This window comes from Mauremys mutica, chromosome 8 (assembly GCF_020497125.1).
Source record: "Mauremys mutica isolate MM-2020 ecotype Southern chromosome 8, ASM2049712v1, whole genome shotgun sequence".
NCBI lineage: Eukaryota > Metazoa > Chordata > Testudines > Geoemydidae > Mauremys > Mauremys mutica.
The window spans coordinates 29209415-29221645 of NC_059079.1; the positions used below are offsets into that span (position 1 = coordinate 29209415).

The 12231-nt window shown below is 41.2% G+C and overlaps 1 protein-coding gene across 4 annotated transcripts in view; it reads right to left on the reverse strand.

Moving 5' to 3' along the window:
* The window catches only part of COL24A1 (collagen type XXIV alpha 1 chain), a 254256-nt gene that overhangs the window by 28906 nt on the left and 213119 nt on the right, over positions 1-12231 (reverse strand). For all 4 annotated transcript variants that reach the window (XM_045027373.1, XM_045027372.1, XM_045027371.1 and 1 more), the window contains 5 exons: positions 10923-10976; positions 9015-9122; positions 2232-2339; positions 471-578; positions 326-379 (listed from right to left, as the gene is read on the reverse strand). In XM_045027373.1, the coding sequence (XP_044883308.1) occupies positions 326-379; positions 471-578; positions 2232-2339; positions 9015-9122; positions 10923-10976 (432 nt within the window). The remainder of the gene's footprint in view (positions 1-325; positions 380-470; positions 579-2231; positions 2340-9014; positions 9123-10922; positions 10977-12231) is intronic.

Below are 12231 nucleotides of genomic sequence, written 5' to 3' on the forward strand. Positions count from 1 at the left end.
TATTCAGGGAATGAGGACTTTGTACAGTCTTTGTAAATAAACATTATTTCCTCACAGATACCTGACTGCATCATCAGTTTCTCCTCCTAACAGAAACAACCCACAGTGCCCTGAACTTTGGCTAATTACTCAGGTCAAAAAGGGGTAATCCTACTTTTTGATCTCTGCTTTAGATCTGTGATACATAGCTTGATGTCTGCAACAGTCCAATAGTTCTGGATACATTTAAAACCAATTATTGCTAAAACCAATTAAAAATTGCCCCATCTTTCTTTGGAAATGGCTTAAACGCTAATTAAAAAGAAAAAAAAAGATGCGCACATACTTTTGGACCTGGGAATCCTTGAAACCCCATCAAACCTTGATCTCCAAATTCTCCCTGTAATATTAGCAGGCATGTTGGTTATTATTCCATGTTGCTGACTGAATTGTTAGAATATTGTTTTGTGTCATCCGTGGTAGATACGTACAGTTTTCCCTTTCAATCCAGGATCTCCTGGTGGGCCTTGATCCCCTTGTACCCCAGGATGGCCTCTTTTACCTTGTTTTCCTGGATGACCCTGAAGCCCTCGCTCACCCTGTGGAGAGACCGATAATGCATCTTTCCTTATCATTGCAACAGAACAGCTATAAGATTAACTCCTCAATGAAAGTGTGTCAGAAAAGAATTATGTAGCTAAACAGCTTACAGCAACAAACTTTTTCACTATCTATTTCGAACAGTTGTACAGTATTTTACTACTTTTCCTCCAGGAATATTTTCCAGTAATTATTCCTTTCACTAAAATACAAACATTGCTTGATTGTTGTTTGACTTGGGGACACAAAACATCACCCTGACAACTTTGCCGGTGAGTTGTATCCCTCTCCTCTCCCATTGTCTGTTCCCTGAATGTCAGCTCTTCAGGGCAGGAACTGGCTATGTCTACACTACGCATGTTTTAGTGACACAGGGGTACCACTACAGCTGTGCCGCCAAAAGGCATGCAGCGTAGCATCTGTTTATTGGTAGGAGCAGGGCGGCTCCAGCTTTTTTGCCACCCCAAGCGGCAAAGAAAAAAAACAAAACCGATTGAGCTGCCGCTGAAGTGCTGCCGAAGAGGAAGAGAGGGAGTGAAGGACCCGCTGCTGAATTGCCGCCCCAAGAATGGACAGATTGTCGCCCCTTTCTATTGCCCGCACCAGACACCTGCTTCCTTCGCTGGGATCTGAAGCCAGCCCTGGGCAGGAGAGAGTTCTCCCATCAACAAAAAACTTCCACTCCCAACGAGCGGCGGTAGCTTTGTTGGCAAAAGAACTCTCCTGCTGACAAAGCGCTAGTCACACCGGCACTTTTTGTCAGCAAAGCTTTTGTCATTTGGGGAAGGGGTGTTTTTTTCACATCTGTGAATGACTTTCAGGTTCCAGTGTAGACAAAGCCACAGTCTGATACTGACCTAGGGCAAAAGAGACCCAATCCCGATTGGGGCCTTTCAGCACTATCATAATACACATAATTAGTAGTGACTAGAATAGTTAGTTCCAAAGTATAGTCATGGAAAGATAACAGAGAGATCAGAAAATCTCTTCATACGTTCTAAATAAAACCTTTTTGTTTTTAAAAATGGTTTACCAGTAAAATCATGTGGAGAAAAATGGACTTTCTAGAAATCATCAGTTTAAATCAAGCATTCCACTCCAAATCCTGAAAAGACTTCTGTTTCCACTCTCTGCTGCCTACGGCACTGGCTTCACTTTACTTCTAGTCAGTTTCACATTAGTAGATGGATCAAAACATGCTATTATGGTATCTGGAATTGCCTGGAAAATGGAGCTAATGGATTGCTTCACAGGACAAATCATGCAGGACGTACTCCAGCAAAACTCCCATGTCCAGTCAGGGGAAGTTTGCCTCAGTAAGACTAAAGGATTTGGCTCTAAAACTTGTATTAGCATGGGGCCAGATAGATGAATTTTGATTGGTTCTTGGTGTTGGAAGTAAAATGCTGATGGATGGGAACTGATGCTCCAAAGCCAGATTAATTTGCTCTGTTTTTATAAAATGTGAGAAACAAGAAAAATTATGCAGTCTGCAGTCTTACATTTCAAATGTGCGTTTGATATTAACATTAGTGTTATTAAAAAGTGTTTTGTTGTCCCATGATCTGTCACAGCTAGGAGATTAAGATGAAGATTAAGGAATGTCAACAATACTGGATCTGACAAGCATAACAAAATATCATTCACAGTACCTTTAGTCCTGGTTCTCCACTGATACCTGGCATGCCCGGCAATCCCTTTGCTCCCCGAGTTCCAGGATACCCTGCCAGCCCTGCTATTCCTGGGCTTCCTTTATTGCCCTTAACAAGACAAGAACAACTGATTACAATCAGAACAGCCATTGGCAGCATTTCTGTTGCACACTAAAATAGGCACACACTTTAATGTTCAGCCAACGCTTTTTATATATTTGTGTATATATTTATACCACATCTCTGTATATGCGCGCACACAGCTAGAAAATAGTATACAGCTGTAAAACATATTGTGATTACTCTATAAATAAACTTGTTCTTAGTAATTAAAACAACATTTTGTGCTGGGGTGCCATTTCGGTCTTGGAGGAGGGGCAACTTTAACTGTGATTCCAGGGGCTACATAGGCACCTGAAAACTCTAGGTTTTTTTTGCAGATAATTCATAAATTTGCTGACAGGAGCACTGTATCTAATTCCTATATAAAGAACAAAAATTAAATAATTATGAGACCCACTTAGCTCGAATACTAAGATGTAGACATGTTATTCCTGGACTTTAGTAAAGCTTTTGATACGGTCTCCCACAGTATTCTTGCCAGCAAGTTAAAGAAGTATGGACTGGATGAAAAGACTATAAGGTGGATAGAAAGCTGCTAGATTATCGGGCTCAATGGGTAGTGATCAACAGCTTGATGTCTAGTTTGGCAGCCAGTATCAAGCGGAGTGCCCCAAGGGTTGGTCCTGGGGCCAGTTTTGTTCAATATCTTCATTCATGATCTGGAGGATGGCATGGATTGCACCCTCAGCAAGTTTGCAGATGACAGTAAAACTGGGAGGAGTGGTAGATACGCTGGAGGGTAGGGATAGGATACAGAGGGACCTAGACAAATTAGAGGATTGGGCCAAAAGAAATCTGATGAGGTTCAACAAGGACAAGTACAAAGTCCTGCACTTAGGACGGAAGAATCCCATGCACGGCTACAGACTAGGGACTGAGTGGCTAGGCAGCAGTTCTGCAGAAAAGGACCTAGGGGTTACAGTGGACAAGAAGTTGGATATGAGTCAGCAGTGTGCCCTTGTTGCCAAGAAGGCTAATGGCATTTTGGGCTGTATAAGTAGGGGCACTGCCAGCAGATCGAGGGACATGATCATTCCCCTCTATTCAGCATTGGTGAGGCCTCATCTGGAGTACTGTGTCCAGTTTTAGGCCCCACACTACAAGAAGGATGTGGAAAACTTGGAAAGAGTCCAGTGGAGGGCAACAAAAAGGATTAGGGGTCTGAGCACATGATTTATGAGGAGAGGCTGAGGAAACTGGGATTATTTAGTCTGCAGAAGAGAAGAATGAAGGTGTTTTGGTAGCTGCTTTCAACTACCTGAAGGGGGTTCCAGAGGATGGAGCTAGACTGTTCTCAGTGGTACCAGATGACAGAACAAGGAGTAATGGTCTCAAGTTGCAGTGGGGGAGGTTTAGGTTGGATATTAGGAAAAACTTTTTCACTGGGAGGGTGGTGAAGCACTGGAATGGGTTACCTAGGGAGGTGGTGGAATCTCCTTCCTTAGAGGTTTTTAAGGTCAGGCTTGACAAAGCCCTGGCTGGGATGATTTAGTTGGGAATTGGCCCTGCTTTGAGCAGGGGGTTGGACTAGATGACCTCCTGAGGTCCCTTCCAACCCTGAGATTCTATGTTCTGACATCTTGTATCAAGTCACTTAAAGGACACTGGTTTGGTTTAAAATTTTAATGTATATTCTAACTCTTGAATAGAACAATTGAAACAATTGTAGAAAAATCTAACTACTTTCTATCACTTTTTTGCAGTTCATCATACTTGAAATAGATCATTTAATGTTTGGAAACACCTTACTAGGGCAGGGCCCCAGGAGTTTATACTGCACCTGCCTGGGAGATCGAGGGGTGTTAACCCACTACAAATAGACTAAAAACAGACTTTAAATAGGAGTGAATCTGACACTTTCAAGTCATTTTCACTGTATTGCCAACACCAAGTGTTCAAAAATCATGAATCAGGCTCACCAAAAATCATGTGATTGGCTTTAAAATAATGAGATTATGTAAAAATAATAGATTTGGTGTTCTTTGTATTTGCCTTCTGCTTTTTGAGACTTTAGGGTGCACTGGGGTCATGCTTTAAAGCTTTCTCCACAGCCACGAGAGCTAGAAACTTTATTTTTCTTTAAGAATGAAGGCTGAAATAATTACATATCCACTTGACTCCAGGAGCTGGGGCTTTAAGGAAAACAATAATTATCACGAGACTCATGACGAAATCATGAGAGTTGGCAACGCTGCAAAGGCTAGTTACTTTCCAGAAAGCTCTTGAACACAACACTACAGTGACTGAGTTGCAATTTTCACAGGAGAGTATTTAAAACCAAACACCAAGAAAATGCCACATTTTAAAGATGAGAAAAAAAAAAGACTTCCAAGGTATATCAGGGCCACTGCAGGCAAGAAAGGAAAATAAACAGGCACAGGACCTCTGGGCAGCTCTTCCTCTTGAAAGACAGTTAGAGGGTCAAATCTTCTAATCCTTAATCAAGTCAAATTTTTATTGCCTTATATAAGCGCCTCCACTCACAGATATTAACATGTGCTCAGTAACTATACACTTCATACTTAAATATCTGAGCCATCTTATCCAGGGCTACACATCTTATACACATTGGCTCAGGGACTACATTTTCTGGCACATTTTGAACAGTGCTGAGTACACAGATGGTGCCCAGTCAATAATACAAATCATGACAATAATCGTCGACTTTATGGACTCTGTGGACGCAATTTCTGTTCTTTGTTCTGGAATTGGCCTGGATACAGCTCAACACATCTGACTAAGAATTTGAGGTGTAAACACATTTGATACTCAAATGACACTCTCTCATTCCTTCCTTTTCTCAAACTCAGAACAAAAAATGACAAAACAAAATGGTTTTCAGTTAAAATCTAAAATTGCACAGCAGCCATTGCTATACAGCCCAACCTGGGGCAGAACCTGCCACCTATTGTGGATTAAGTGATCTCCTCGCATTCTCGCTTCATCCTTCCTGACCACTGTGCTGCTTTTCATGTTGTGAACCATGCTTCCCAATCGCTTGGGACTGTTTGCTGGAGTCTTAGAGAACTGGCCTTCTTGGTTTTGCTCCCATCTATCAGAGTCCTTTTTTTTTCTTTTTTCCAGCATGCAGCAGAGAGATAGGTTGGTCCAGTGGATAAGGAGCTAGCCCTGAGTAGAACGACCATATTTTCCCAAAGAGAAAATGGGACACCCCCTGGGGCTGGCTGAAGGCCTCCCACCTCCAGACAGGGCCGGCCCAAGCCCTCCCTGCCTCCCAGCCCAAGGTACTCTTCCCTCCCCCCTATGTGGGGCCAGCCCAAGCCACTCCTGCCACCCACCCGGGGCCAGCCTAGCCCAAGCTTCTGTCCTGAGCCCTCCCTCCCGCACGGGGCTGGCGTTGCCACTTGCCCCCTGCATGTTCCTCTGTGCCCTGCTAGGAATTGCACCCCACTTTTGTGGCAAAATTGTGCATTTGTCCAGTTTGCTCTTGCCAAGTGGTGATCAGTTGGCAAGAGCAAATGGGACAAATGCCCAGTGGGACAGGGCTTAAAAAAGGGACTGTCCTTGCCAAAACAGGACAAAGGGTCACCCTAGTCCTGAGAGACCTGGATTCTACTTCCTGAATGACCTCAGACCACTCAGGTACACGTAGGTACAGAGTTTCCAAGGTTTTTAGGCTCCCAAAGATGCAGCTGGGCATCTAGTGGGGTTTACAAAGCACCTAACCTTCTAGGTGTTTTTGAAAATCCCACTAGGTCCCTAAATACCTTTGAAAATCTGACCTTTATTCTCTCTGTGCCTCAGTGCCCCATCTGTACAATGGAGATCCAGCACTGCTCTACCTCACAGAGGTGCTGTGAGGAAAAATAGGTTAGACATTGTGAGGCACTCAGATATGTGGTGATGGGGCCACATAAGTACCACAGGTAGAGTGGGAACTTCTCTATACCACTTCCAGCCCTTCCATGGGTATTGGCCCCTTCTTTTGACCTATGCCCCTCAAATCTCCCTCTTTTCAGACTGTAAACTTGGCTCAGAGGGCTTGGCTGTATTTCTTCTGAGTCTCCTGCGTTCTCTCTTTAACACTCCTTCCTCTCACCAGGGATTCCTGTTTTACAGGTTCATCTAACCACTTCCAGATCCTTAAATCAATTACCAGCCCTTTCTTATCTTAATCACGCTGCCTCTGTCTGTAAACAAAATACTGACTCCCTGCCATAAGGACACAAGCTGGGAGCAGCACATCTCCTCTGCAGAACTCACATTCCACACTAATGCTGTGCTGTAGGCTACGTCTTCACTACCCACCGTATCGGCGGGTAGCAATCGATTTCTCGGGGATCGATATATCGCGTCTCATCTAGACGCGATATATCGATCCCCGAATGAGCTCCTGTCGACTCCGGAACTCCACTAACCCGAACGGTGGTAGCGGAGTCGACATGGGGAGCCACGGACATCGATCCTGCGCCGTGAGGACGGTAGGCAATTCGATCTAAGATACTTCGACTTCAGCTACATTATTCACGTAGCTGAAGTTGCGTATCTTAGATCGATTCCCCCCCGTAGTGTAGACCAGCCCTTAGTTAAGAACTCCGGCTGGGAGCACAACACCTGTACAAAACTTGCGGTAGGGAGCACAAATGACTCCCCCCACAAATGACACCCCTGATTTTGTGATTTGACCTCCTCTCTCAGTGTTTACTCTGAGAATCATCTCCACAGGCCTAGATAAAGGCATTGAGAACTGTGAAGTGAATAAACACGAAATCAGTGGGGCTCCCTGCTGGCACTGATGTCCCCATGTGTGTGGTCAGTTGCAGGACTGCAGACTGAGTCTGGACATTGATGACCAGCACAATGATCTTCCACATAACTGTATATTTCAAAACTGCTTTGCTGACATCCCAGTGGCTTCTTTCACTTCTTCTATTCAAGGGTAGTGTGGATCATACAAAGTTGTTTATAGTAGTGATGGAACCATCTATCTGAAACTAACACCACACCTCAAGTTTTGGGGACACCAATAAAATGGGATCTGGAGCCGATCCATAGCTGGTTTTGCTTGATTACCGTTTACAATGTGCAGGGTCAGGGCCCTAATCAGTGTTAGTAATAGAAAATGACTGCTTGGGCTCATCCTTGGATGACACATGTATGATCTTTCCATAGATATGTTGTTTTCTTTTTAATTAGGTCTGAGAATTCAAGAGATCACAAGCTTATAATAAGGAGCTCCTCTTGATGAAAACCAGATGTCAGACTCATTGATTGCAGATGTACTGAAATGACTGTTCAGCCTTGAACCACTTACTCGCGTAGGAGGCTCTCCACATAATAAAAAGATAGTGCTTTTTCTCATAGCATCTTTCAGAGACATTCAGATTCAACATGCTTATTTATAAATGCCAAACATACTAATAATATTAGCATTATTGTGTACAAAAAGGATGAATATAAAAATAAATTTACCACATCAAGAAACATCAGAACATTTGCTACTAAAATATATTGGTACCCCAGACTGTACAGAAGAGTAACAATTTTTAATGAAAAAAACATGCTGCTGAGTGTATGGAGTTAAACCAAAAGAACGTGCCTATGCCATGTTTTAAAAAATGAATGGAAAGATGCCCTCCTCATCCTTAATTAGTGTTTATTATGATGTCACTTAGAAGCAAACACAGAATATCTTTTTCATATGTCGTTCCATTCATCATTTCTATTAATAAAGCAGGTTTCCTAATGTGGCTCCCACAGCCTTTCAATATGTTACTCTGGTTCCCAGTCTGATGAACTGCTGTGCTTTCATAACAAATGCTCTGCTCTCTCTATTTTATGTGGCTAACTCGTGTTTAAAATATCTCTTAAGTAGATACACGTCAATGTTATTGTTAACTTTCAGTATTCAGTAGTACTGGAAGAATGTTGAATTATTACTGAACAGGCTAAAAAGAATAAGAAAAAGCTATCCATTATGGTGTTCCCTCTTAATTCAACTGCAAAGAACTACAGTCACTTGAAATAAACCCTGTAACTCCGCAGTTAGTAGAGATGAAGCCTTTAACAGCTAGAGTAATATGCATCTTCTGCCCCCTTATGAACAAGCTATTTCATTTGTTTTTTGTTTTTTTTCCACCAAAATGCAAATACACCAGTATTTATAGCACTTCTTCGTCAACTATTAACTTGACTAAATAGTTACATCAAATTTAATCTAATTTATCTTCATAACAAATTATGGGTCAATCCAGCCAATACTTACTACCAGGCACAGTGTTTACTACTGTAAGTAGCCTCATTGATTTCAATGGGCCCTAATTTTCCATGGGGGAGAATTAGCAACAGGGTTTCCGTCCTTCCTTTTGGTGAAATAGTGACATATAAAAGATGTTCAGCGGGGCGGAAGGCTGCCTGCCGTCTTCTCTATAGGAAAGTAGGATTGGCGCGCGCACACACACACTCTCTCCCCTTTCAGACTTCCCCAGCAACTCTGGGCTACCTGGGATGCCTCAATCTCTAGTAGTTATTAAGGAACTCCCAATACTTTTCTAGCTGCTGTGGGAAAGAATATGGGATGACTATGCCATAACAACAGTGCTGTAAACAATGCTGTAAAAAGAACTTTTCCTTAACCCTGCAGCCTCCCTCTGTTTATATGTAAAGCATGTAAGGCAGAGGTAGGTATATGTTACTCACAGGAAAGCCAGCATTCCCAGGTAACCCAGGCTTTCCAGGATTCCCAGGAATGCCCTCTGGTCCAGGATATCCAGAAGCACCTTTCTGCCCTTGTGGGCCTGGTTTTCCCTTGAAACAAATTCAAATAGAATATGAATCTACTCAATCTATTCATATTCATGAGCAGTGTCTAAAATCATAGAAAAAAGATTTCATAAAAATATTTCCGAGACCCTACTATAATAATAGTCTCAGTAACCTAGATCAACATTTTCAAAAGTGGCCTCTGAGTTTGGATGGCCAACCTGAGATTCCTTGGGTCTGATTTTCAGAGGCGCTGAGGACCTGCAGATCCCAGTGACTTCAGCTGGAGTTGTGACTGTTTGCACATCAGGTCCAAGGTATCTTAGGTGGGACATCCAACAATCAAGGCTTCAGAAGTCAGAGGTCATTTCTGAAAGTATTTGGAGCTATTATATAATTGAGAAATTATATAATTCAAACAAGTCTGTACCAAAAACACGAGCACCTCTCATTAAACAGCACTCACCTTGCTAGCCCTTGGTTAAGCTTTCACTGAATGCTATCATGCTATCTTCATCAAAGCTTCAGTGAATTTCTTTCAACAAGGTGATTTACCTTTAAATTGCGATATACTAGTGGAAGAGGCTTAGAACTCATGTAACTATCTCCAAGTGAATGCTAGCACCAGAAATACAAAATATCCTCTCCAACTAGATCACTATGCCTCATCCAAAATGTGTTTTAAACAGTGATATAAATATGTAAAATGTTTGTCACGTAAATCTTGGCTTCAATTTTTAGTGGTACAAGAAACTTGCACCTTGTAATGAGCCTGAGATAAGCTTTGAAATTCCCCAGAAGCCTCCTCTCATCGCTCCTCTCTTCCCTGCTTCTCCTTCCTTTCCCCTGCCTTTTCCCATGTTCTCTTTGTTCTGCACTACTGATACTATATATGTATCTGTTCAGTACTTCAGAGGGCATAACTAAACTTCTAGGATTGCTACATAACTTAATTTATCCAATAAAATGCTGTCCATCCACTCTGTATAGGATGTGCAGTTTGTTGTCAGGCTTCTATTAGGCAGCTGTACTTCTCATTTACCAGAAATGATTGTATGTGAAGCTAGTAAAAGTTATTTACAGCATGTGCTGGTGTGTGTTATTTATTAGTGGACCCAGAAGTAGCCTTGTTGTAATGTATACTAGGTAATGTTTATGGAACATCCACTGGTTCTCTCTTCTACTCACCCCTTGTAGAGAGGGGGAAGGATTAGTTCCTTTAAAAAGGAGTAACTGCTTTTTAATGAAAGTGTATTTTACTTCTGGGGTCTGATGGAGTGACAAAGGTGGGGAAAGGTCAGACGCTCAGGCAGCCATATTTGTCATGGGCACATGGATGGAGAGTTCTGAAGGCAGTACACATTCAAAGGAGAAATTATGGGAGCCAATGAGTGAGAGTGTGTGTGAGGGGAACAAATGCAGCTAACTTCAGGGTGGTCCCTGTTAATGTGATAAGAACTGTATGGTCTGTGTAAACTCTACAGACAAAGAATGTAGTTATAACTTTGCAAATGGGAAGCAGCCTCAGGATATAATTCACTAATTGTACCTCATTCCAAAGTGCTGATTAACTGAGAGAATTCGTTTTCAGTATCATTTAATACCATTTTGTGTTTCATCAAAGATTACTAGCCTGATTCTCATTTATCTTAAGGACAATTACATTTAGATCCACTTTGAGTCCCATTTAGATTGGCAAAGCAGTATAAAGTGGTCTTATGGTAAATGAGAATCAGGCCTTATACTACCACAAGCAATGAATAATTTTGATTTTTATAGGCATCATCATTTGCATTTTTATCTGTTTTATAAACAGAACATAGATGGCAGAACCTTGTTACTTACAGGAATTCCAGGTTTTCCAGCTTCACCAGTCATTCCTTTTTTTCCAGTAGGACCCTAGATAATTCAAACATTTGTGAACTGGTCAAACCAAAGACATAAAAGAAGATTCTAATGAGAATCTTTTCATCACCTGGCTTTGGATCAGGCCCTAAAAGCATGCCATTTTCAACAATCAAAACAAAGATTTCATAGTGTGGTTGCAACCAGTTTTCCCCCTCTTCTTTAATATACTGTACAATTTCAGGTAATTTCAACAGTACCAGAGCTAATCAGGATATTCCAGATTTTAGGTAACTTTGCACCATCAGACAATATCACTGTAACAAAGTACATTTTCTATAGCACTTTCATCTCTTTTTGAAAAGCAAAGCATACAAAAGCACACTGATGCCCGTATTGGAAAACAGGACTCTTGCCATAGTGAATATTCCCTTTTATCTGGACTCTAAACACAACACAAATGATGAAATAAACAGTTAAAAAAGCTACTTTTTGGATTGCACAACCAATGTGGAGACATCTGTGGATTTAGCTAACTTACTGATATGGAGAAGGTAACATTTTCAAAAGCACGTTAGTCCCTTTGACTTTCAGTGGGTCTGAAGCACTTTTGAGAAGATCCCAAAGCACACAGAAAACTTTAAAAAGCAATTATAAATCACAGTGTATACAGGGATCATTCATCCACTTCAGAAATACAGCCACCTCCACGTAGACGGCAGTAGCACACAACAACACTACAGCATAGAGTGAGTAGAAAAGACCTTTTAAAGTTTTCTGGTCTAAATTATTTTTAACACAATTTCTAGAAATAAAGGCTACTGAATAACCATACTATGTTAAAACTATATTCAACCTAATAAAGTTTAAACAAACAAACAAAGATAAAGATAAATACAAAACCCACCACCCAACTAATGTAAATACCAGAAAGTTAACAAAATACTGTTCCATTGTTTACTTTAATAACTTTTCTTAATAAAACTATGGCACAAAAACTCCACCAATTAAAACTGCAATCTATAAATTTAAAGCACCCTGTTTTGCTTTCATTAACAGTTCAGAGTTCATATAAAATAAAAATAGTTAATTTATGTTCTGTGTGACTAGCCTTGTAAGACTTATTTATACCAGCATTATTCACACCACAGGAGCTAAGGTTGTGTCAATGTTTCTATTATTAACCAGCTTTTTTATAAGACTTTAGGTTGTAAAGTTTTGTTCCAGACTGAATATTGGCTCCAAATTGGCATATGGAGATTTCTTGCTGGGGAGTATTTTCTGACTAATATAATGGAAGTTTTCCCCA